Source organism: Amblyomma maculatum, chromosome 9 (assembly GCF_055883805.1).
Source record: "Amblyomma maculatum isolate TAMU_Amacu chromosome 9, ASM5588380v1, whole genome shotgun sequence".
In the NCBI taxonomy this organism is placed as follows: Eukaryota; Metazoa; Arthropoda; class Arachnida; order Ixodida; family Ixodidae; genus Amblyomma; species Amblyomma maculatum.
This window is the reverse complement of record NC_139352.1, coordinates 36,945,353-36,971,139: the sequence shown is the minus strand read 5'-3', so window position 1 is coordinate 36,971,139 and position 25,787 is coordinate 36,945,353. Positions and strand designations below refer to the sequence as shown.

At 45.4% G+C, this 25,787-nt stretch overlaps 1 protein-coding gene across 7 annotated transcripts in view; it reads right to left on the bottom strand.

The window, feature by feature from the left end:
- Cadps (calcium-dependent secretion activator 1) overlaps nt 1-25,787 on the bottom strand; it is a 130,908-nt gene that overhangs the window by 36,951 nt on the left and 68,170 nt on the right. For all 7 annotated transcript variants that reach the window (XM_084578598.1, XM_084578592.1, XM_084578593.1 and 4 more), the window contains 2 exons: nt 24,881-25,004; nt 21,691-21,800 (listed from right to left, as the gene is read on the bottom strand). In XM_084578598.1, the coding sequence (XP_084434724.1) occupies nt 21,691-21,800; nt 24,881-25,004 (234 nt within the window). The remainder of the gene's footprint in view (nt 1-21,690; nt 21,801-24,880; nt 25,005-25,787) is intronic.

Here is a 25,787-nt window from a genome sequence, read left to right as displayed (position 1 = left end):
CAGTGCTACCTTTTGAAACACAAACAGTAGTTTTCTATTTTTAATTTGTAAAGGAACCGACATGACCAAATTATGTTTCGAGATTAATAGTGGAAATGAAAGATCCGCTCATGCTGACCAAATCGAGAGCTGCCATGGCAATAAAACTGTTTATTATATTATTATTCCGGCCCCAAACACAATGTAAAACAAGCTGGAAAAACGTCGTAAAGTAAAATGTAGTCATAATCGCTGCATCCCAATACATGACCACATGTGTTGGTAAAATAGTGGATGACCTGTATGAGGTTAAATTCATAATTCACTCTATATTTTTTTCTTTTCAGAAGCGCTTGTCAACTGTCATTATAGTTTGCACTCACTTTAACCGGTCTTTCAATTAAAGCCATGGTGCCTTTGCACAACTGATGAACTGGTCCGAGTTATTGTTAGGGGTTCTCAAACCACGTTCCACTTAAACTGCCACCGATGAGACTTCGGAATGTGCTTGTGTGTGGAAAATGCAAGCGGACGTTGTGCTGCACTAATGTGCTTCAATTACTTTCTGGCAGTTGGAGTAGTGTTAGTTCATTTTCCAATTTTTGCAGTGTGCAATACTGTTGCATTTGCTGATCATAGCTGCTAGAACCGGGATAAATCAAAATGAGGTCATCCGTAGACAAGAGAGATTCTCAGTAAAAATCTGTGCACTTCTGAAGAAACTGTCTTGGGACTGGCTTCCTTAGGCACTAAGTTGTCCGTTGCACACCAGAAAAGAAGCTTGATTTACTTGATAAATTAATCACCTAATCACCAAAAATGTTTCAGGATTCTCGATTACTAAAGATTATGGCTCACTGTGCTCTTCAAAAGCCAGAAAAAAATAAAAAACTGAAAAGCACTCCTCACTGCACGTGAAGGCCTAAGTGAAATGATGAATTTGAACAATGCATTATTTTGGTGAACAGCAGAGTGACCAAGCTTCAACAATGTACTCTTTGGGAAGCCACTGTAGGCAGAAATGCACCACCAAAAACAGGAGGGGGTTAGGGTTAATGAGGGAGTTGTGGTACTACCTTCTTTACCCTTGACTTGCCAGCACACTGTGCAGCCGATTGCTATTAGAAAAGAAAACAAAACACTCAGGGAAAAAAAATTCTCGGAATGCAGGTGATCCTTGCAACACTGGAAAAGCAGGTAAAATGTTGCAAGTGACTGCTTTCCCAGTTCAAACCCTACCTAGCCGTGTGCACTTGCATGTTAGGCGGACGTGCGAGACGATCTTCCCTATTAATATGTGGAAGTACTAAATGCCATCCCTTTGCTTCACAAGCAAGAGCTATCCGCAGAAAATGGTCTAACCGGATCACTCGCATGATTGGCAAAACAGACTTGATATCAGCGCCGATACACAGCACCCTGAAGCTTGTCTCTTGTGGGATCACAAGAAGTAAATTGGTCGAGAAAAAGGTTCTACTGCCCAGTGCGTTAGTACAGTCCAAGCACGCATCCGTGAAGAAGGGCGCAATGTTCAATGAGCACAGAGTTGAATGACGCTTGATCATGTCGCATTGGTTCCATTTGGCAGCCATTCGAACTAGTTTCAAGCCAAGCAAGACACAGACCAGAGCAGCCAGTGCCAGGAACTATCGGCTCCCCCAAGCCTCAAGGCCTCAGCACACTTTTTGAGAGCTAACACGCTTGCTACGCCGTAACTAGGCACTGGGCCTTTCAGTTTAACCTCTTCTCCACCTAAATTCCCCACTTTCAAAAAATAACAAAATAACAACAAAGGTACCTCAAATTCAATCGTAACCGAAAATGGCTAGCAGTGTTGACATGCGAGCCAACTGGATGGGGAGAAGGCTTCGCTCAGTGAAAGGAGAGAACTAACGAGGTGTGGAAGTTAGGCGCGCTGCGGGTAAGCAGCCACGACTGTGCATTCTGAGGTACCCCTCCACTATCTCACATGCTTATGCTGCATGAGTGCCTCTACCTCGCCACCAAAACAGCCTCTGCTCCAGTGTGTCGTCCGCTGCCATCAGCCGCTTACAGCACTCATTTGGTTAAGCGTGTTTTTACACTGCATGCAAGGACACAGGAAACCATGCAGGAGCGCCACGACAGGGCCTCCTCATGCTTTGGTTACCAAGATAGTTTGGAGACAGTTTCATTGCTGTCATCAACACACAACCCGTGTGATTCCTCACTACCTTGCTCAGCGACGCAGTGATCATATTACAGTATATACCTTTTAGAAATCAACTTCCACTAACGTTTTTCTTCAATGATTCTATCGTTTCACCTTTGCGACTTTCTCATTATTGGCAGCATTTTCTCAGGCAAATAAGTGCTAGTCTAAGTGCTTCACCAGTAATTAATAATGATTATCACATTATTTATTGGCAGGTCTAATGCTTTTCTTGACAAACAAGCTCAACTGCAACCAGAAAAAAGCCCTCCAAATTTTCAAATGAATAAGAACCAGAAGTCCAAAGATTCTAATCCCTATTTAAAACCTTCAGTACCTGCTTCTGCTAACAGCTCACTGTCAAAACCCTTTTTTTCCCCTTGTATGAAGCAATGACGAATGGTGTTCATCCCGGTGAACGACATTAAATGTCTCAAAAATATTACAATCTATACTCACAGTCAATGTAACATTACTAACGACAACAGCATCAAACTTATGGCTATATAAACAGGTACCTAGGGGTACAGCTTCCCTTCGATCTAATTCTACATCATTATATAGTAAATGTCGAATCCTGATATATCGAACTGGAGGGGATGTAATAAAATAAAATAAGGCACTGGATGAGCTTGACCATAATTTAAAAGCGAGTCTTCACTGCCTCCATGCTTGGGGTGTGCACAATGCCTGCCAGTGTCTTGACATTAGAGCACTCAATGGCCATGGCTAGGACTAACCTGCTTCACATCAAAGCTGTTGCATGCGGTTCTTTGGAACTATCCGCTAGTAGCCTATCACAAGGAGTGACTCCGTTATCCATAAACAATATGGATTATTTGCTCATTGAGATTAAGATGCAGTTTGTTTCCGCAATGCCTTCGGCAGCAAAGTACACCACGTGACGATCGCTGCCTAATTAAGGTATAGTTTGTTTCCGTATCGCCTTCCGCAGCGAAGTGCATGCTCTACATGATGGAAGCTGCATAATTAAGGTACACTTTGTTGCCGCAATAGCTTTGGCAGCCAAGTACATACTCCACGTGATGGTCGTCGCTTAATTAAGGTACAGTCTATTTCTGTAGTACTTTTTGCAGCTAAGTACATGCTTCACATGAAGGCCACCGTTTAATTAAGGTAGTTTGTTTCCACTGTGCCTTTGGCAACGAAGTACATACTCCACGCTATGGTTGTCGCTAAATTAAGGTACAGTCTGCAGTCTATTTCTGTGCAGTGCCTTCGGTAGCAAAGCACACCCAACCCACTCCACATAATCGCCGCCACTTAATTAACGAACTATAAACAGCTATTTTTTGGGCCCGTGTTTTATCATTTGTAATGATGCCTAGAACATTACTGTACAAGAATCACCCTGTCATAGTCGCGTACGACTGCTGAATAATTTATATTCAAATTTCTTCTCTCACCTGCTTCGGTTTCGACAGCAGAGCGATGGCTGTGACGTCACAGTCAAGTCTAGGCCATGCGACGGATGAAAATACTACAATACAATAATTTCTCTGTCATTTGAATTAATTACAACGATAAAGCCAGCCTGCCTCAAGAGCAGGAATCATTGCAAGTGAAGAATGAGCAATTATATAGCTGTTTTTACGCGCAACAATTCATGATTGCGACGTCACAGCCGTCTCTCGGATATCGAAACTGGTGAGAAAAAATATTCAATTATAAATTATTTAGCAGTCTAAGCGAAAACTGCGTGCGGATCGATATACAGGAACGATTTACACATCATTAACACGAAGAAAAATGCCACCAAAATTTGTTGTCCATAGTCCTTTAGGGTACAGTTTGTTTCAGCAGTACCATTGGCAGCCAAGTACATAATCCACATGAAGGCCGCCGCTTAATTAAGGTAGTTTGTTTCCACAGTGCCTTTGGCAGCGAAGTACATACTTCACGCCATGGTTGTCGCTTAATTAAGGTATGTTTCTGCGGTGCCTTCGGCAGCAACACACACCCACTCCACATAATGGTCGCCACTTAATAAGGGTACAGTTTGTTTCCACAGTACCATTGGCAGCCAAGCACATACTCCACATGAAGGCCGCCGCTTAATTAAGGTGGTTTGTTTCTGCAGCGCCCTCGGTAGCAAAGTACATGGTCAATGTGACGGTCACGTTTTAGTTAGGCTGACATCACTGCATGCTAGCGATGTGGCATGGGAATTTACAACTGTAGACTGAGCTCCCCCATGACAAGTTTACTTCATAGTACATTTCATAGCACCAGTGTCGCCAGTAGGTGCCCAACACTGCAACGAAACCACCTGCATCCCAGGAAAAGTGACTGCGAAGCGCTCCTAAGACAATCCCATCAACCGACCAGAGAAATTACTAGTTTGGTACATAGCACGACTTTTTTATATTTTTGCATTTGCGGGGACAACATGTTCATTTGATATAGCCACAAAATTTGAAATATCAGGGTCAAATATATCCAGGCTCAACTGATCACCAAAGCATCTGCTTACTGTGCACTCTGCCTTCTCACACACAACATTAAAGGCCCCACTTCCCCAAGACATGTTAATAAGACATTGCTTCTCTAGTTTCTATAATCTGGTCTCAAATCAAACACACAGGAGCTATTTGGGACCCTGATCAAGCGTAACTCATCATTAACATTCAACACTAACAGAACCATATTTGTTTTATTCATCCTTAAGGACTATCTGCACTTTAACAGCGTTATAGCTCTAAAAGACTGTGCCGAATTGAAAAGCTTATCACATTGCCTTAAACATGCTTGTTTGGCGTTAGATATTGTTTAACTGCACATTTTACCACCATATTACTAAGATTTCTTGTAGTAAGCCCTGTCATCCTTCCATGACAAGATCCTCCTTTCCAAGTTACAGAATGGAACCTGCCAAGCATCTCTTGGCGGAAACTCATTCAGTTTGCCATAACGCTACTAAAAGGAACAACATGTGGCCAGACATCACCATAGAAATGGAACTAAAAAATTTCAAGCTCTTTCTTTGCGATGGAAGAGTGCAATGCCAATGGCTCACACTTTGTCGTATTTTGTGCATACAGCCTTGCTCTTTTTGCTAACTGTAAAAAAACTTTTTTTTACTCTCAATTTCTTGCATTTTTGTATGTTTGCTAAATTTCATACATAATTAATCACAAGGTAAAATCTCCTTATACAGGCATTTAGGAGTAACATGAATAAGTAAACAGGACTTTTCAGTAAAGGACTACAATTGATGTCCCATTAGTGTACTTTATAATCAATAAAATATTTATACAGTATAATGGACAAATGACAAAGAATGGGCCTTAAGTTTGCAAGCAAAGCTGTAGCTCTCGAGTCGACAAACTGCAAATCAAAACAGATGGAAGCACTGCTTTTGCAACTTTACAAAATCAAATGTTTGGAACCATGTAGAACAAAACACGCTGTCTTGGCATGTCCAAATTGTTTTCTCAGTTCTATTATAAACCTATATTTCTCTTAAAATCTAAACTTTTCCAGCTGCCAGAAGTTCGCATCTAAAGGATCACAAACATTCCTCGACAACCTATACAATCCAAGAAAGGCACTTTTCAGGACAATCATGGGACAAGATCAATCAAGAGCTTAATGTTGAAACATTCGAGCATTATTATACTGAGTCCTTTCTCTCTACCATTTTTCTTCTCTGCACTATTATACGCACATTTTTCTTTTAAAATCTGAGCTTTTCCAGCTGCCAGAAGTTTGCATCCAAAGGATCACAAACATTCCTCAACAACCTATGCATTCCAAGAAAGGCATTTTTCAGGACAATCGTGGGACCAGAGCAATCAAGAGCTTGATGCTGAAACTTTCGAGCACTATTATACAGTCAAACCCGAATATAACGAACTCGGATAGAGCGAATTATGTTTTATATCGAACACTCGAATTTCCGCTAGCATTATGCATATAAAATGTATTTTTTATAACGAACTACACATCGGATATAGCGAACTCAGCGCGCGCGATCGGTCGCCAAACGCCCGCCAACGGGCGGGCCTTTGTGCCGGCTCCAAGTTCTCTCCGGGCAGCCCACGCTGCCGGGCCGCAATACTTCTAGCGCATGCCGTTGTCAGATGGGAGGGGGATTGGCGACGGCTCCGTTCCCCAAGGTCTCACACAGCGCATACGTCATCACGCGCCCGCTAGGGTGCTTCTGCTGCTTCTGCGCCGATGCCACGCTTCCGTAAAACGCAGGAGGGGCTCTCTACAGCAGCTTCCACGAGGGACCCTCCTGTACGCACGCGCGGCCGTCGCCCGGAGTAGCGTGAGTAGCCTTTAAAATCCGCGCCATCGGCCAGCCTCTCTTTGCAGCGCTCCTATTCGGCAGCTGCCTACCATGTGATCAAAGACGTTCGAGCAGCTCCGGACCTATTGCGCTTCGAGAAAGAAGCAACACCGGCCAGAACTGGTTTCAAGTTTGGGCGAAGGGAAGGCAGCCTCCGAACAACGAACGCGTCAGTGGCGAACTTTCCCGCATCCTCGGAGCTTTCTTTGTTCGCGTTTGCAAGTCGTGCTGCTGCTATCCTCACGATTCCGGACGTGCCTACGTTGCTGCTGGCTTGCATTCCGGCGCTACATCCTGCAAGATGACGACGAAGCAGCGGCGTGCCCTACCGCTTTCCGACAAGCTGGAGATAATTCGCCACGTTGGCCGCGGCGAAAAAAAGTCTGACGTTGCCGCGCATTTCAAGATTCCGCGGAGCACGTTAAGCACCATTTTGAAAAACCAGTCAGCCATCAGAGGCAATGCACAGGAACGACCAAATGGTGACGGCTTTCGTCACCGCAAGCCGGCTTACGACCAAGTAGAGAAAGCGCTGTACCGATGGTTCTTGGACGTTCGCGCGCGAAATCTGCCGGTCTCTGGCCCCATGCTATAACAGAAGGAAAAAGATTTTGCCTTCGTCCTGGACGTCGAGGGGTTTACAGCGGGCAGTGGTTCGCTCCAACGATTTAAAGACCGCTACTCCATCACCGGGAAGGTGGTTGCAGGTGAAAGCCAAGCAGTGGACGCTGAGAGTGCTGAAAAGTGGGTGCAAGACGTGTGGCGTGCTGTCACGGAGAGATACGAACCGTGCAATATTTTTAACACCGATGAGACTGCCTTGTTTTGGCAACTGCTGCCGAGCAGAACCTTGGCGCTAAAGAATGAGAAGTGCCATGGCGGCAAATTGAATAAGGCCCGAGTCACCGTTCTCACGACAAACATGGACGGTTCATCAAAGCTGCGGCCGCTTGTCATAGGCAAGTTCAAGTCTCCTATGTGCCTGCGAGGATGCACTTCACTCCCAGTCACATACAACTCAAATTCTAAGGCCTGGATGACCAGAACGTTGTTCGAAGCGTGGCTGCGTGGCTGGGACGAGGAACTTGCAACGAGCGGGCGAAAGATTTGCCTCCTCCTCGATAACTGTTCTGCGCACCACTGCGGCGTCACGCTCAAGAACATCGAGCTTTGTTTCCTGCCACCGCACGCAACAGCGGTTTTGCAGCCCCTCGATCAGGGGATCATCCGCGCTTTCAAGCTAGGCTACAGGAAACGCGTCGTTGAGCGGCTGTTGGTGAAATTGCGGGTTAACGACGAGCTTAAGATTAATTTGCTGGCCGCAATAGAAATGATTAACCGTGCCTGGCAACACGTGACGCAATCCACAATCCGCAACTGCTTCCACCATGCTGGACTATGTCGAGAGGATGCAGAAGCTGCTAGTGAAGCGCGCACTGTGCAAGATGACAGCGATGTTGCCACGCTGTGGGAAGAACTCGCTGATGTTCCGGACGCTGTGCCTGAAGAAGTTGCCCTGGAGGATTTTCTCACTGTTGACGACAACGTAGTCGTGACAGCGAGCCCGTTGGACTCGGAAATTGTTGCCGACATGCTGGCATCTGGTGTGAACGAGGAGACCGAGGAGCCGCCGCCGCCGGAGGACGATCGCACTCGCCCGACGTTGCACGAAGCCCTCGCTGCTACCGATCTGCTGCGCCGATACTGCTCCGGAATACAGGAAAGCGGACTGGAGTTTGTGGAAATGATGTCGCGTGTGGAAAGTGCGATTCTCGCTGATGGAGTTAAATGCAGTGTTCAGGCGAAGATCACTGCCTACTGCAAGTAAGTGAGCATTTATCTGCAATAAATTTCTTTTGTAGATTCATGGTGAGAGGCACGGTTTTTCTTTAGTTAGTGCGTTTTCGCTGTGCTGTCTGGACATAGTGTATAACGAATTTGGTACTGAAGTTCGTTATAAACGGGTTTGGTTATAGCGAAATACTTTATATAGCGAACAAATTGCGTTGAATTACGCAGTTCGTTATAACCGGGTTTGACTGTACTCAGTCCTTTCTTCCTATCATTTTTTGTCTCTGCACTATTATACGCACATTTTTCTTTTAAAATCTGAAATTTTCCAGCTGCCAGAAGTTCGCATCGAAAGGATCACAAACATTCCTCAACAACCTATGCATTCCAAGAAAGGCACTTTTCAGGACAATCGTGAGACCAGATCAATCAAGAGCTTGATGTTGAAACTTTCGAGCACTATTATACTGAGTCCTTTCTCCCTACCATTAGATACAACTCCGAATTCTGAATAAGCCAGCCTTTAGGCGAGTCTTGAGATGTTCTGAAGGTCAAAAATTGTAAAAAAATGGCCCATTCCAATTTGCATGCTAAAAACTATCAATTTTCTTTTTGCTCGAAGTTACCTTCAGTTGCTGGTAATTCTGGAGGGAAAAGGAGAGTGTGAAACTTGATGCACAAATCAGAGCACATTGCACTCGCTCCCTTGCAATTGTAGACTGTCAACTGAAAATGGTAACATTCCCAAGCTAAACTTTACACTGACTGCATGCGTTTGCATTTTTGTTAGCACAGTGAAAAATCCAATAATATACTTAGGATGCTTGCATTTACAGAGTGTCAATTTCTTGATTATCTCGAAGCACAAATAGGTATGCTCGTTAAGTAGATTATATAGGCCGACAAATGCCAGAATTTCGCTGCACTTCTTGGGCATTTCCAGTCTGTCTTGCCTTGGTTTCCTTCAAGGTACTTTGTAGATAACTGTGTAAAGTGTGAACTCGATGGTTTTTATACAAGTGACTACGGCTGGCACCATTTTTTTTTCCTTAGAGCTAATAAAAACATCCTTTCTCACCTAATTAAGGTGCCTTTTGCAGGCAAGCAAAAGAAAAGATATTTCACAATATTGAAAGTTAAGCAGCGAGTCTTCTGGAATTTTTGTAGCTAGAAAATTTCTCCATCTGTAAAAGTATATTCTTGTTGTTTTTTTTAGCAAATAAATAAAGAACAAGAAATGATTGCATAATCCACACAGCATTGATGTATTATTTCGACAGTTTGTAGTACACTTTGCGCCTGCTTGTCAAAATGTTATCTATTCACATTTTTTGTTGGAAAGCTAACCAGTTACTCGCTTTTAAGGAATGGGATATAAATCACCTCGGTAACTCTTGTAGCCTACTGATTAAATATAGGTGCTTTATTAAACTTATATCGAAGTTATGCTGAAGGTACTGCTGAAGAGATAGAATTTTAAATGCCGATGTTTAACTCAACAGTGTACACAAGGGGCTATCAACAACTCGTGAATCAGGTGAGCTGGTTTATAATGCTTCAATGTTTTCTACGTTTTCAGGAGAGACTAAGAAATACACATGGTGCACTCTTAACTCTTTGTTTGTAACATCCACGCGAAAAGGAAGGCGCAGTTATGAGACCAGAACACTGTTCTGTATTTTCACCTCATTGGATATCACACAACAGCAGTACCGTGCAGCAGTAAAGGTGAGCCATTGGAAAAAAGACTGTTTTCGCATCCGCTGACACAATGAAGCCCTCAGACTGGAGTTACATCCCTACTATAGACCAAGTTTTCAGATTCAGCAAATGCCTGTCTGGCTCTATCATAAATTCAAGCTGCACATTCGAGGCATCAGTCACTTTTGGAACAGGTGTCAGCGTCACAAGTTCCAGCACCAGCATAGTCGATAAACAAAACGAATGGTAATAGAAAACAAGGCAAAGGTATGTGCAAAGGCCTTGGCAGTCAGCAAAGGAACGATGGGTAACTTTATAACAGCAGCTTAGAAAAGGGGTGGAGTAACTAAGGGGACGCTAATCACACCCTTCACATTTTCAAAGCAGCATTCTGCATATGCGCATAGGCAATCTGTTATTCCTCCATCCCTCTAACTCAAGGACCACTCTGCTCTAGGACTAACATCTTTTGGTTGTACTGGTTGTAAAGCTGCTCTGGCTTTTGTTGGTTTGGTATATGTTTAATGTCGCAACGCAACTCAAGCTATCAGGGGCTCAGGGCTATGAGTGGAGGACTACAGATAAATACAGAGTATATGGGGCGCTTTCATGTGCACTGACTTCACACAGCGCATAGGCGCCTTGCTTCATCAAAAAGTGGCCGGCACAGTCAGGATTTGATGGCGCATCCTTAGGTTCGGCTGTCAAGCACCCTAACCATTTGGCCACCGCGGCGGAGTATTCTGGCTTATGTCTCAACTGAATACAACTCACCAGTTAAAAGTGCCATCTCACAGCGAGGTACTAAGTATCACTTTCAGAAAGGTACACTCCTAAAAAGTGTAATGTTAAATTGACATAAATACAAAAAAAAACACTATACTTTACACAGCACAAAAAAATAATGTTTATTTCCTTGTAGCTGCCAGAACAAAATGCAAGCGAAACAATAAACTTGCAGCATCTTAGCAACATTAATAATGTAGACCATTAAGCTAAAGGAAGCTTCCAAAGTACAATCTGAAATTCTGCTACAGCGGTAACTAGAATGAAACCACAGGTATTTAGATTGAGTCCAGTTTGGACTCTTGCTACTTTAACCACTATTAATATGAAGGGAATGAAATGTCTTCATTATGCACTTACTTTTATAGCTTAAAACAATAAAACACTTCATTGCTGCACAGTAATCAGCACCTACTTAAGACATTCCAGATTTTGAGATATATATATATATATATATACATATATATTGTAACGGACGAGGAAGAAGCGGGCAATGGCGCGGGCTAGACTGCTCGCGCTAGGCCCAAGGGTTTTCAATAAAATCGTCTCATTGTCATCTGTCATTTTTTGTCTGTTCTCCAGCTTGCCGCATCGTAACATTTTTGGTTAGAGGTGCGGGATACATTCATCATCCCTCCTCATCCTGACCCGAAGCTTCAGCCCCCATGTCTGCTTGCGCTGTCAACAGCGGGTTCTTGGGAGACATCGCCTAGCTGTTCTCCAGCCTGCCGAACTGGCTGCGACCTTGTTGTTCCACCGCCTCGTTTCCCAGCCCCAACCACAAGACATGATGAAGGAGAAACGTAGCCAAATGACCTCACCTCAAGGCACCACCCACATGGCCACGAGACACGACAAAGGCTCAATTAGAGACCTGAACAGATGACCCCACTCACAGAAATGATGACCAGAGGACCCCACCAACCCAAGACTCCACCACACGAGAGCCTCATCCTTGCCCATGCTGTGAGCCTCGGCAAATGGAATGTTGGCAACCTGTGGCCTGATAGCCTCCTGGGCCAAGTTTCATCCTGTCATCATCATAGAAGCCATTATCTTCCTTCTTTTCTGTCCTCACTCATCTGTTTATCTTTTTGTCATTCTTCCTTGTCCAAGATCAGGACGACCTCTCGGCGGCCCAGGGTAATGCTACGAACGAGAAAGAAGCGAGCAGTAGTGCGGACAAGAGCGCTTGCACTAATCCCATCGGTTTTCATTAAAATCGTCTGATTGTCATCAGTCATCTTCTATTTGTTCTCCTGTTTGCCGCTTCGTAACAATGTATATATTGTTACAGGCGAGGAAGAAGCAGGCACTGGCGTGGGCAGGTGTGCTCACGCTATGTCTGCCATCTTTCATTAAATGTCATCTACCATCACCAGCGGTCATGTTCTGTCCCCTTTCTTCATCGGCTTGCTGCCTCGTGACATTTGGTTGGAGTATATGATCATCACGTCCTCATCACACATCATCCTGGCCCGGAGCTTTGCCGCCCTGTGTCTTCTTGTGCTGTCGGAGGCAGGTTCCTGGGACGACGCATCGCCTGGCGGTTCCTCAGCCTGCCAGACCTGATGCGACATAGCTGTTCTTCACCCCCCGCCCAGACCCCTGCCCTGATAACAAGACACGAAAAAAGACAAGTAACCTGACGTGAAGACCCCACTGACCCAAGATGCCACAAACATGCGAGGACACATCACAAGACATTGCACATGAAAGACCTGATTAAAAGATCCGACCGACCCGAGGCGCCAACGAGATGAACCCACCTAGCTGACACAACACTACACATTAGCCCCCCGCCTGTGCGGTTTGATGCATCCTGGGACCCAGACGTCAAATCCTGGCGACCGGTGCAGAGAAAGCTTCTTGGGCCAGGCTTCATCGGTCATCATGGTGGCAAGCCGTTACCTTCTTTCTCTTCCGTTTTCACTGATCCGCAAAAGATCATTGTCATGTCATAAATCTGATCAACTTTGACTTCTTCTTCATCCACTGGTCGGGATGAGCGCTTGAGTGTTACAGGCGAGGAAGAAGAAACGGGCACTGGTGTGGGCGCCTCTTGCACTAGGTTCGCCATCTTTCATTACACTTTATCTACCATCACCATCGGTTATGTTCTGTCTCTTTTTTTCACTGGCTTGCTGCCTCGTAACAATATTTACAACCTAAATCAAAGTTGTGAAATATTTACATTTTTTGAGTTCCAGGAGATTCAAACATGATACTAAAGAAAATTTTTCTCTCTAGAAGTATGAATTTTCCATACAGGGGGTAGAAAACACTGAAAAATAGAGGAAAAAAAGTTTCAACTTCAAGTTGCTGATAGTTGTCATCCTATGTTCATTCCAGAAAAGTGCCTTTACACCTTCATCAGCTGAATTCTAAAAAAAGAACAAGAGCTTTCTACTCTAAACAAATTAGAGACAGAGTTATGGAGGGCATAACACTTCAATGGCACTGAAGAAATAAAATACTGCGGAGTTGAGTGGCAGTCACATGAACCCCTTTCCATGTTTGCAACGTGCCGTTTAATTTACATGTCGGCCTTTTGGTCAAAGTTCAGTGCAAACGTGTGCTCGTGTTGGCCCTTCCAAACACAAGTGCATATTTCCTCTCTATATTCAACAGGTATGAGAAGCAAAAAGGAGCAGTCATACACATATGCAATCACCCCCCCCCCCCCCCCCTCCCCCTCCATGCTTCACAATACTTTCAAAGATAGTGTGCTGTGCTAGCCAGATGCTTAAAATTAATTTCTTGATGAAGTACCTCATTTGTCCCGTGGGTGTCAGTGTCACTCAGGTAATCTGATTTTCAAAAAATAGGCTAAAAAAATTTGCCTTACAATAGTATTTGCACTCCCCCTTCCCTCAAAAACAACGCATCCTATGTGGTGATGTGGATTTTGTAGGCTGTGGATTCAAGTTTCCCCATGAAAGAGCAGCAGATGATGACAGTACACATCCTGTCTGTGTCTCTTGGCGGTGTATTGTTTCCTAATTTTTGTTTTTTACTAGCCTCGACATGGTGACCCTGTATTCCTGTGTTGTAATAATTAGGGCAACAGCTATGGCTGTGACAGCAGCAAAACCAGAGACTGTTGACGAAGCCATTCGAAATGCTGCCGACATGGCAATTGGGGAAAACAAATGCATAGAAAACATCCCTGTGCCACTGCTACAGGACTTGAAAAAATCTAATACTATATTTGCTGCTGCAAGTACTATCTGCAAATTAGCCTCAGCAAGAACTACTACAATGGCTTGCACTATTTTTGCCAACGACTGACCGTGACACAGAATTTACCCAATTTGTTTCCCGCTGCTGTCATTAGAGGTTCATTGGGGAAATCTACATAAAACTTCTGAAAACCCCGAATGTCATATGCCCAGAGGAAAAAAAAATAACATCCTTCATGCTGTGTTCAGGCGAAGTGACCGCAAAGACAGCATTGCTCTTTTTCGTCTCAATCTGATCATTCTCTTACACAACACGCAGTCAGTGATGGAGCTTGGAAAAACTGCATCGAAATGGCATCATCTAGTGATAGCGACAGAGACAGTGACAGCAACACATGCAGTCGATAACATAGGGTGCCATCACGATAGTCTCGATCCCCGATAGCTGTTGCTAGATGGCGCTGTGCATGTTGTGTAGCACTTTTGCTCACGACTGTACATGCAGCTTTTAAGATGGGCTGGCAGAATCCACAAGAGCAGGGCCTTATCATAAGTGATCTCAGCCCTGAATCAGCATGGGTCCACAACACCAAGCCAACTTCTAAAGAAACCAGAAAGCAGAACTGCATCAAAGCAAAGATGTAGATGTAGCTCTCTTGTCTACGTGCACACGCAAGCCGCGAGAACAGAAAGCGAGAATGGCACCCTTCACCACGGGAGACATGATAGTGGGATTCAGTCTGCCTCGCCCCATAAGCTTGGCAGAGCATGCTCCTGAGGAACAGGAATGGACATCCCAAACACGGCCCCATTAGTGCAGCAGACACGTTGGACGACTAATATAAGTCAGAGAAGACACAGTGCAGCTGCACTTCAACGAGGCCTGGCAGCTGAATCCCAACTGTCTCCCAGTATGATAACCTACGCCAAGTGGCAAAAACAGCGCTATTTCCACTGTTCTCCTGTGCAAAAGGTTGAAGAGAAGAGTTCTTGGCGCAAGGCGGGTGGCACAAAGAAGGCAACCACACAAGCGCCAAGAAGTCTCCTGACTAGCGTGCACGTCTACGGTTCCTGGCCTCAGTTCTGCGAGGCAACACTTGAGACAAGGTGGTCACTGAGGCGAGAAGGAGAGAGAGAGAGAGAGAGAGCCGGCATGCAGCATCAAGCAGCTTGGGGGTCTCCCACACTCACCGCCCGAAAGCCCTGCAGGTCAAGGAGGACAAGGAGGAGGTTTTCACGCGCCATGGAAGAGGGGAGGGGGAGGGAGAGAAAGAGAGAGAGAGAGAAGGCGCATTACACACTGGTTCATGAGGAGACAGAACGCAGGGCCCAGAAAGCCACCACACACATAGCACATCACAGTCCCCTCTCCAACTTTGTGTGCAGACAATGCAAGTGGTGATAGGGGGCGCCCACGTGCCATGCACGGGCGAGAGGAGGAGCCAGAGGAGGGGGACCAAGTTCATCAAGGCAGAACAGGCAGAAGCAGGCACATGCCGCAAGTGGCGGACAAAGGAGGGAGGCAGTACACCTACCTTGTTCGCTGGCTGTGCACACAACACCCACGAGACTGGTGCGACCACAACGTGGCCGAGGTAAATGGCACAGACATCAAGTGTCAACCGTGGACTGTACTCCGTACCACTCAAGAGGCAGTGTACAGAAATTGATCGAGCAAACGGTGCTGTACGAACGAGTGGTGAAAAGAATTGCCAACACGTGGCAACTTTTTAACTTTATAGGCTGGAGCCCCAGAGGGAAGTGAATGCTGCCACAATTAATGTTGCACGGATGTGTGACAAAGAATACATGACGGTGCAGCTTCAAGAGTGAGGTTCTCTTTTTTTGGCAAAGTGTCAGAAGCTCATCACGTGCTACACAAGTGCTGACTGCTTCAATAAAGGCCGGTACGTGTTTGTGCACTGCCCGTCTGTATATTCCTCCATACAATGTACTGCTAACGCAACAGTGCACTCCAGAGTCGAAGGTCCTAGAGCATCAGCATCCGACATGCTGCACGGGTATACACTCTGTCAACCTCCCTATCTCCTGTCACCACCAGTCAATGCACAGTGTAAGGAGAACATCAGCAATTCTCTGCATTTTAAGTGTAGCGATGGTCTTGAGTCACTCCACAGAGGAAAGGCCTCTGGCGTCTGCTATAACTTTGCTTTTGTTTCTCAAGCACAGAGCAAAGCGCACAAACATCAGGAGGCACATACGCATCATACCACTTTTGTGTACCATGCCCTGCTTTGCGCTAAAACAAACACGTTCCGATCAATTAGCAAGAAGCCGGACTCTGTGTGTTGTGGGTGTCACCCAAATGTGAGTGCTAGTAATGCACAGTGAACCAACGATTTCTCACAGTCAAGAATGAACAGGGAGCTGGAGCACACGACGAGAAGTGCACACACATCTTCCAGAGTGATACACACCAATGGAGGACACCAACTGTTCAGTCACGAATAAACAGGGAGCTGGGGTACAGAAGTGCACGCACATCTGTCGGAGTGACGTACACCAGTGGAGGACACACTTTGCCCATGCCAAGAGGCTGCACATTTCTCCGTCCAGGACTTCTGTGAGCACCCACTAGCGAGATTGTGCAGCTGTTAACGTGTTACAAGACACCGGGAATGCACGAGTGATGAGACATACACACGAGTAAGGGTACGGCAATGGCAGCTCAGATGGTAACAGCTATGCAGGGTGTGTCTTTTACACAGCCCCTGAACAGTGCACCACAGATGCTCAATGTAACAGCTGCTGCTGGTTAAGTGCATTACAAAAACGCTACCAAAATGATAACAGAACATGGAGACTCTCATTTCTTATGTTTCTACTGAAAACGAACGGGAACATAAGTGTGTGCCCAATTTCAGCCTGGCAGTCGAAAAGGCCACAGAAGGACATTTGCCAGGCAGTACACAAAATGTGTGCAACACCACTCACCCTGCTGCGAGACGAAAAGGTAGCTAATTACCAATAAAGAACCCAGTCTGCCACAAACTGCCTATAAACAGTTAGTTTGTAGGTCTTCAAACAAAACCGTCTGCTGCTAATGACAGCAGTAACCGGCTAACAAACTTTCAGAAATGTCGGTGCCTCATTTGCGGTTGTGCTAGTACTGACGGGACTCAGTTTGATGCTCTTTTTTCCTTCGTGTTCATCATCTGCCAGAAAAATCTATCGAACACTTTAAGAAGCTCGGTTGCAAGGTATAGATGCTACCACACCTCATAAGTGCCCGAAAGAAAGCTTTCATTGTGGAACAGCAGTACAGCAAACCAGAACCATGAACAATGTGGACAACACTGCTGTAACCCCGTGGGCTAGTTTTAGTTGGTAATAGGTTGTCAGTATGCATTAAGCACATTTTTTGTGTTTCACTGTGCTAAATAATCTGCACCGCATTCAGCAAATAATAAGGCCACCACAGGGGTTATGTGAAACTACAGAAAAATGGACAGAGACAATATGGGAACAAAAAAGAACACCACTGCATTTTTGACCTTGTTGTTGTTGACCAGGCTGATATATATATGACACTTGCATGCAATGCAGCTACATGTTGGACAGAACCAAGTGCAGTGCATCAAAAATTCCTTCTGCACAGAGACCTGCTCATTTAGAGACGATGCCATCACGGCCAAACCTGATATAGTTCCTTTTGCTCTAGCAGTGTATTGATAGAGCAAAAATCATTCGTAAAAGCCATCTTTCAGTTTGGTGCTGCAACTGGCACATTGACTCATTGGCAAGAAAACAAGCCCTTAATGAAGCATTCGGCACAGATGCGCCCTTTTACGCACATACAGGCAAGAATGCGTAGATATATATGTAGCACTTTGAACTACAAGTACAGTAGCTTCTCCCCCTTATGCTGCCTGTTCATACTGTTATCTGGTCGCAGGCCGACGAAGATGAAACACTATGACAAGTGGCGATGGTATGATTTGATAGCTGAGCATTAGTGTGAATGCCTCCATCCCATGCTCATTCCATCTAGACAGCATTATGACCACGGCCCACCAAGTAATCATCCTGATGTTGCACTAGACAAAGGGCCTGTATCTATTTGAAATAACCTCATCTACCCTCGTAAACTCTCTGCCTGACCCTCGATAAACCTGTCTTCCCTTCGAATCCAATTTCTTACCCTTAGAGACGACTGGTTATCTTGCCTTTGCATCACATGCCTTGACCATGCCCATCTCTGATGTCTAACTAGAATGTATTTCATCACCATCATCATCAGCTGGACTATACCCACTGCAGGGCAAAGGCCTCTCCTATATTACTGCAACTAACCCGGTCCTATGCTAGCTGCATCCACTTAACCCCTGCGAACTTTCTAACCTCATCATCCACCCATCTAACTTTCTGCCGCCCCCTGTTATGCTTTCCTTCCTTTGGAATCTAATTGGTTATGCTTAGCGACCATTGGTTGTCCTCCCTTCGCACTACATGCCTTGTCCAGGCCCATTTCCTGCTCTTGATTTCCACTAGAATGTCATTAACTATTTCTTTGACCCACTCTTAGAAGCCACAGGAAATAGCACAATGAAGGCGGTGCCAACAGTATTCACAGACAGGAGGGAATGCCCTGCACACTTGCATTTCATTGGCACTCAGCATGATTTTAGACTACTCCGATGATATTGCTTGCCAAAGTAGTGTTGTGTAAGAATGAAAAATCAGTAGCGCGTGCATTTGGGCAGGCATGCTGGCACAGCAATGAGAGCCCGCTACCTCGTGTTTTTATATTCTGTGTAATCTGACAGTTCCTCTGAAGGTTCTGCCAATTGTAAAAGCCTTTTCTTCTTACTCAAAACACAAATTTACCAATCCAGACTGACATATAATTTCAAGGCGACATAAGCCGTTGTCCCAATATTGGCCCAATATTTACAATGTGTTGGAAACCCAGGCACTGAAAACCATCAACTCAATATTGTAACTATGTTGGCAACGCCTGGCCCTGTGTAGGGCCGGGCGTTGCCGACACAGTCCCAATATTGGGTTGATGGTTAGGGCCGGGCGTTGCTGACACAATTCCAATATTGGGTTGATGGTTTGCAGTGCCTGGGTTTCCTCTCTTGCCTCTTTGAAGGGCCCTGGATCACTGACTGATGGCTTAAAATCGGCGATGAAAGTGGTATCGCCTGACGGAATGCTTTAGCTCGGACACTGGTAAGTATTCTGACATCAGGAACAGGCCAGGAGAAATATCCCGGGAAATACTCCAAAGTGTGCCAAGCAGTAGCACACCATTATTTTCCCCTCCCCCTTTCACATTACAAGGCTCATCTCACAGGTGCCCCATTAGAGGCACAGGGCAGTCAACTTGGAGTGCAACGGTTCTGAGTGCCCTGTACTGGCCACGTAACGACAGCAATGAGTGCAAGGTCACTTCTTCACATCCCCACACATTTTCAAGGCCACCACAGAACTGAATTGGCACGCATTCACTTGCTTCTTGTGGTGCACCCTGGGCCCCCACATCCACCACAGCAGTGAATGCAAGTGAAAGAAAGAAAGTGCAAGAGAAACGCAGAACCAGATGCTGGTGACGTTCGCGGTCGTCTCGAAGCGGGTGCATCGGGTCTGCCGATGCAGCACTTGCCCCACAAACAGGGCCCAACATGCACCACGTAAAAAGGTACTCAGTTTTTCCATTGGTAGCTGAGAGGCTTTCCCGGCTGGTCCTCCTCTCACAAGTGATGCTAATCGCAAGGGCAGAGAAGAAGGCCGCACCAGCAGGACACATTCCACTAGGTGTGAAACCCTGCCCTAGAGAGCAACCGCTGGAGTCAGGGGAATCTTTGCATTACAGACTCAGCTGCTTCTGCTACCGCCCAACTGTGGCGACTTAGCCTGGAGTTACAGAGTGTCGTCCACTCTGTAGTCGGTCATTTGACTGCCTCTCCTAAAGCAGAGAGCAAGCAACCATGGCAACAAAATGTGCATGGCAAACATTAAAGATGGAATGAACCAACGGCCAGCTTGGACATGCATGAAAAATGACATGCGAGAAAAACATTTACTGAATGCTCTTCTGGCTTTAGCTGTACACTGATTTCCTGTGTCACAGAATGTACGAAGCAAACCACCATAGCCTTTTTACTCTGCCTTCTATTCTACACATTAAAACAAGCTTCTCTCCATAATGCAGAACCCTTCGGGCAGTGTCTCTACAATCAGGTGGTACTTGTTTTTTGGATCTAGTACTGCATCCTTGTATTAGAGTTTGTATTAGAGTTTTTTTTTTAATTGATCATAGCACAGCTTTAGCACTGGCAAAAACGACACTGCTGGACTGTTCAGCTGACCAACCTGTGCTCTACATACAATCCTGGCTCTTTAAAACTCGCCACCAATTTGTTGCCCCCCACCCCCCTTCCTATTTAGCTGCAACAGGCTGTAAAGGGAAGTTTGCTCACAGAAACCTATTGCTAACCTCCAGGTGAAATGTTCGTCTGAGCTCTTGCGCGCAGCTCTAGTCTAGACTAGGCGGGCGGCTGCTCTCTGAGGCAAGGATCCACACGCACACCTGCGGCGCAAAATGAAGAGATGCAGGCACGTGCTGGCCCGTATGCAGCGCCCTAAGCCTCATGTGGCATGCTGCCCAAAAGCAGGCGCCCCGAGAGCCATGATGGCCATGATGGCGCTCCAGATGGCCATGAGCAAGAAAGGGTGCAGTGCTAGATGGGGGAAGTAGGGTCCGCCCTGAGCAGGACATTCCAATGCATGGCAGCATTCGCAGAGCGAGAGAGAAAGAGAGCCGTAAGTCATCAGGCAGCAAACAGTTCATTCAGTGGGACAAGGGCTGCCGGACAAAGTGCCCCGCTTGGAGGAGAGCATGTGGGACATAGCCATTTGATGGGCACAGTCTTTGTTTAGTGCAGCTGTCGTACCCCGCCTCGGTCTCCCCGCGGGCAAAAACACTAACGACGGAGACAGCAAACTCTTAAAAGCAATGACGGCACAGCGGGGTGCACCCTTTCACAGCGTTTAAGACCAACCACATGTCTGCACTTTGAAGTGCCATAAAATGCTACTGACTCATGGCCCTAAATTTGCAATATTTGATGGTCGACAATGCAGGTCTTAGACCAGAAGGACACCGGTGTCACTACAACGTCTTTTTTCATGAACTCACTCAGTACACACTTCACTAAACTGAAAATAGGTCACACGAAAGAATGTAACTGCATATTTTTACTGTCGAACATGTAGGACGTCTGGAACATAGACCGAGGGCGCAAATGAGCGAGCTCAGTTCAGCACTTGTCCCATCGTCTATGTGCCTTTCCTTGTGTCATTATTTCGTTTGTGTTGCCATTATGTACCTAACAATAAGATTCACTACGCTTCAGGGCTGAGGTCTACGTGTCTATACAGCCGACAAAGAAAACTGGCTTTTTGTCATTTTTGTTAAAACTGACCCTGCAAGCACCGACAGAGGCATACAAGGTCTGCGCCTGCTTCGAAAACTTAGTGTCTGAGAACGAGAGCACATTTCCTCATCTCTGTCAAACTGCACATGGCCCGGTGTACGACGGTGGCTTGGTCCTTCGGGGCCAGATTACAAGCGAAAGCGCCACATGACCTTTTGTAGGATGTCAACGCCACATTTCTTGCTAAAAAGAAATAAAATTGAACTTAACCAAGCTGCAAGTACTAGACCAAACCGGGGAGGACGCGATCTACTGAGGAAACAAGGCCCAGAGCCCTCTCACCTCGGAGTAGTGCTCGTTGTTTTGCTGAAGCAAGTCCACGCAGAGTTCCGCCAGGTGAATAAGTTCCTTGAGTTTCCGGTTGGAAGGCAGCTGCTCTTCAAGTCCCGAGTCTGCGTGGTCCGAACAGGAAACACTGGTCAGACTTCGGACCTCACCTTCCAGCACTCTCAACTCTTTTTACCTAAGAATGCACAACTATTATGGGGCATCATTTCTCTGCTTTAGAAGATCACAGACATGAAGACAAAAATAAAGCATCCTACTCAGTGGCCATCAACATCATTGCGTGGTAAAAAAATGCACATCAACGAATTAAACTTGAAAACGCAGGCAAGAGCTAAAGCATTCTCGGCTTCAATGCTTCAATGAGGTCCTAATTGAATTAATGCGACAGAGCAGTGTCTCATATATTGAGCCTACGAATAATGTCGCATTGCTTTGACTCGCCGGAATGAAAGGCAGCTCTTGCCAATGCTTTATTTTGCATAATTATCCACTGAATTTATCATGTTACTTCAGCTTCTTTTTATGCACAACACAGTCAAAGGGCTAAGCTGCACATCAGAAAGAAAATGGGTGGTTCTGACTGAACCAAATGAGTGAAATAAAAGAAACCAATGAGTTTGGTTTGGCTTAAGGGGTTCTAAAGTCCCAAAGCGACTCAGGCTATGAGAAACGCCATAGTGGAGGGCTCCGGAAGCCAATGAGTGGACAGGTGAACACACTGAGGTCCCAAATGGCATAGGTAACGTTTCCTGTAACTTCTCACAGCCTTCCTTCATCAGTGTACCTAACTGCTTCTTCTTTTTAAAAAAAAAAATACAAACAAAAAAAAACCGCTTTTTGCCCTGTAACAAATGTGCAGTCTTTGCCATAAATATACGGCCCAAGGGGTTCGCTTCTAAGCCCTGTAACAGGGCTCCTGGAAGAAATAATGGATATACAGGTAAGCTAGAGAAGAGTGGAGACAAGATTTGTCATCTACGAGGCTTCGAACGCTGGAGATAAGCAATGATCCATGTTACGAAGCTTAGAAGCAAACCCTTGGGCAGTGTGTTTTTGACGAGGACATCACATATGCAGCACAGCAGCCTCGGGGAGTGAAGACAGCCCTGAAGATGAGATGGACACTGATTTACTTGCAAGCCGGCTTCTGTGCAAGACGAAAATGTTGACTATCAAGAGCGGGCTCCCCAGCTTCCAGCAGAAGCCCATCCTAATTAGAATTTTTGTTATTATTATTACGCATGCAGCATGGCTTGTCTGGGTGTGTATGGAAGTGGAGCTACCTGAAGACACAAGTGAAAAAGGCTGTAGCCCGATGGGTACTGTATGAATGCGCTAGTACAGCTTACCATAAATTTCCGAATCAACAAGGTTTGACTATATAAGGAGCTTTCCCCCGAGTCTGGAATAGTGTGTTCAAATATCGCACCTCCTATCTGTGCAGCTGCAGCACATTACATACTGAAACGATGAATCCTCCAAGTGTGCCACTACTATGCCAGATTCCCTCGAATCGCACGAAGCTTGTTCCACGTGTTACAGTGCTCGCAACATTTTAGGCAGGCAAAAAGGAAATGAAGAGAGTGAAACAACATAAAGTATGCCCCATGAAGAAAGGAGGACTTACGGTACTCCTGGTCTGTCCGGTGAAATGAGAAAAGAAGAAAAGAGAAAAAGGCAGTGACACAGTGGTAGCAGCCTTTTCACACTCTGTCCACTTATAGTCTACCCTGCACTCTAGGGAATATCTTGACAGCACGTGTGACTTCTATGCAACACAGTAGGAGCCCATTTCGGGCATCCTTCTCCTCGCACACAAGCCTTCCATTTCCATGCATCAACATTCATAGCAAAACGAAGAGGACAGCAAAGAACAAAGAAGAGGGAACAAAGAACATAGGTATGTCATGCCAGGGCTCAGTAGTTTGGCTCTGCCTCAAAATGTCTCAGATAAGTTTCTCCTTCTCGCTCGAGCACTGGACCTAATAGGCATACGAGCCTGTCTTGTTCCTCACACGGGCAATGCAAAAAGCAGGTAAGACCTTCAACAATATGCCTGCTTGGGATGACCGGTGCATCTTTCTACTCAAACACAAGGAAACCGGGCAAAGACCAGATTACACCTTACAGGCAGAGCTTGCAGCCCTTCTATCACAACACATGCACGATGTTATCATGGCATTTAACCACAATACAAGCCTGAAAAACCAAACATGAAGAAAACTTATGCTCGGGGCAGCGAACCTCAAAGCGAGGAAGTGCGGGCGTCTTTTTTTATTTTTTCAACCCTACCCCTTTCACGCCTTTCCTTAATATTAACCCTTCCTTCACAGTAAGATCCACATATCCTACAACTACTTAAATCCTCCTGAAAGGCATGCACGGAGCATATAAAAGGTCACCCGACCGTGGGGACGACAGCCATGTGTGGTCGAGCTCACGCCCAACCCCAAAAATTACAGACTCACACGCAGGGCACACGAAGGGCTGAACCAGAAACAGACATTTTGTCAGTTTCAACGGACATCGGAGAGGTGTATTGCTTTCGCTGGTTCAGTACATACAACCTTCACCCTGGTGGGCATAAAGATACTTTTGAGATGTCAATGGCATCATTCTCGTGCACGTCACTTTGCATTGAACCTGTCTTTTGCATGCATTTTTACAAAATGCACTTTTTCTCTCTTTGGTGTTTGCCTCAAATACAGTAGCGTTTAGTCGTTGACAGCTTTGACGTGCAAACATACTCTCCAGAATGGCTAGCCAAGTGGTGGCGGCGTGCCCTCATGGCCTATTGTCACACGCATGCAAAAGCGCAATAAAATCGCAGGTTGAAATCAAGGAAAGACAAGAGAGAATAGAGAGAATGGGAGGACAATACCCCAAAAATTCTTAACAATATTAACGCCACACGTGCATGGTGTGTGGAAGGCATCGCATGAACCATCAGAAAGGACTCGGTTGCAGAGTCAGAAATAAAGGAGGGAGAGGTGCACGCAACGGTGACAATAACTTGTCAGGGAATGAAAAGGCCAACGAAAAATTTGTTTTGCAAACATGCAGCACATTTGAAAAATAAATTCGGTTCAAAATAAGGAGGGCAGAGTCATTAACACAATAGTACAGTAGTTCCCATCCTGCATGCTGACTGTTTAAAAAGGAGAAGCAAAAGCAGGACTCTCACCTTGGGGCTTGGCCTGCTCGGAGATGCGGGTATAGTTGACGAGGGCCGCATTCTCCAGGCACTTTTTAATGATGGCACGCACCTCCTCAGGAGGTGCCGGAGTCATCACGTCCTTCATCAACACCTGCACAAGCCAAAGAAAGGGACAAAGAGATAAAAAGATTTACTGGCTGGCCCAAATGCGGTTCAAGTGTGTGGCAGCATGTTTGCTCAATAGTTTTGCTTTGTTCACCCCTGTTTAGCTGTGTTTATATTTACTTCCCTTGGTCATCCCTCCTTAGCTTTGGTTACCTTTAGGGACGCGCATACTGAAGTTTTTAAATACGAATCGAATACAAATATGGGGAAACAAATGCCTTCAAGTATCAAATATCTAATCAGTAAAAAGAAAAAAAAGAAAAAAAAAAAGAAACTGAAAACTTCAAATTAGCAAACGTTGTACATCTAGTTTAAGACAAATTTCAAATGGCATTTGTAACTAAATTTAATCTAGAATTGCACTCGAGTGTATGCCCTACTAAAAAGCCCAGTATAAATTTCATACAAGATTCCGTATACCAGTTTTTTTTATACAGGAAGGGAATGCAAGAAACCCGGTGGAGCTGTACAGTAAATACTGAATGCAGTAAATTCTCATTAATTCGGCCTTAGATTAGTACAAAGGCAGTGAAAAACTACGCATCTTTATGAAATTTCGGTAGACTCTTCTTACGAAGAGCAATCACACAAATTATTCTTTGTCCCACTGCTTTCTTTCTCCCAACCTATACTGTCAGTACAACCTGAAAGAAACAAATGAACCCCTTTATGAGAGTGTCGTTTAAAGCAAATGAATGGCCTGGTTTTGAGCTTAGCATAGTGCCAAGCTTAAATGTATCTACAGAATGCAAAAAAACCACCTTCATCG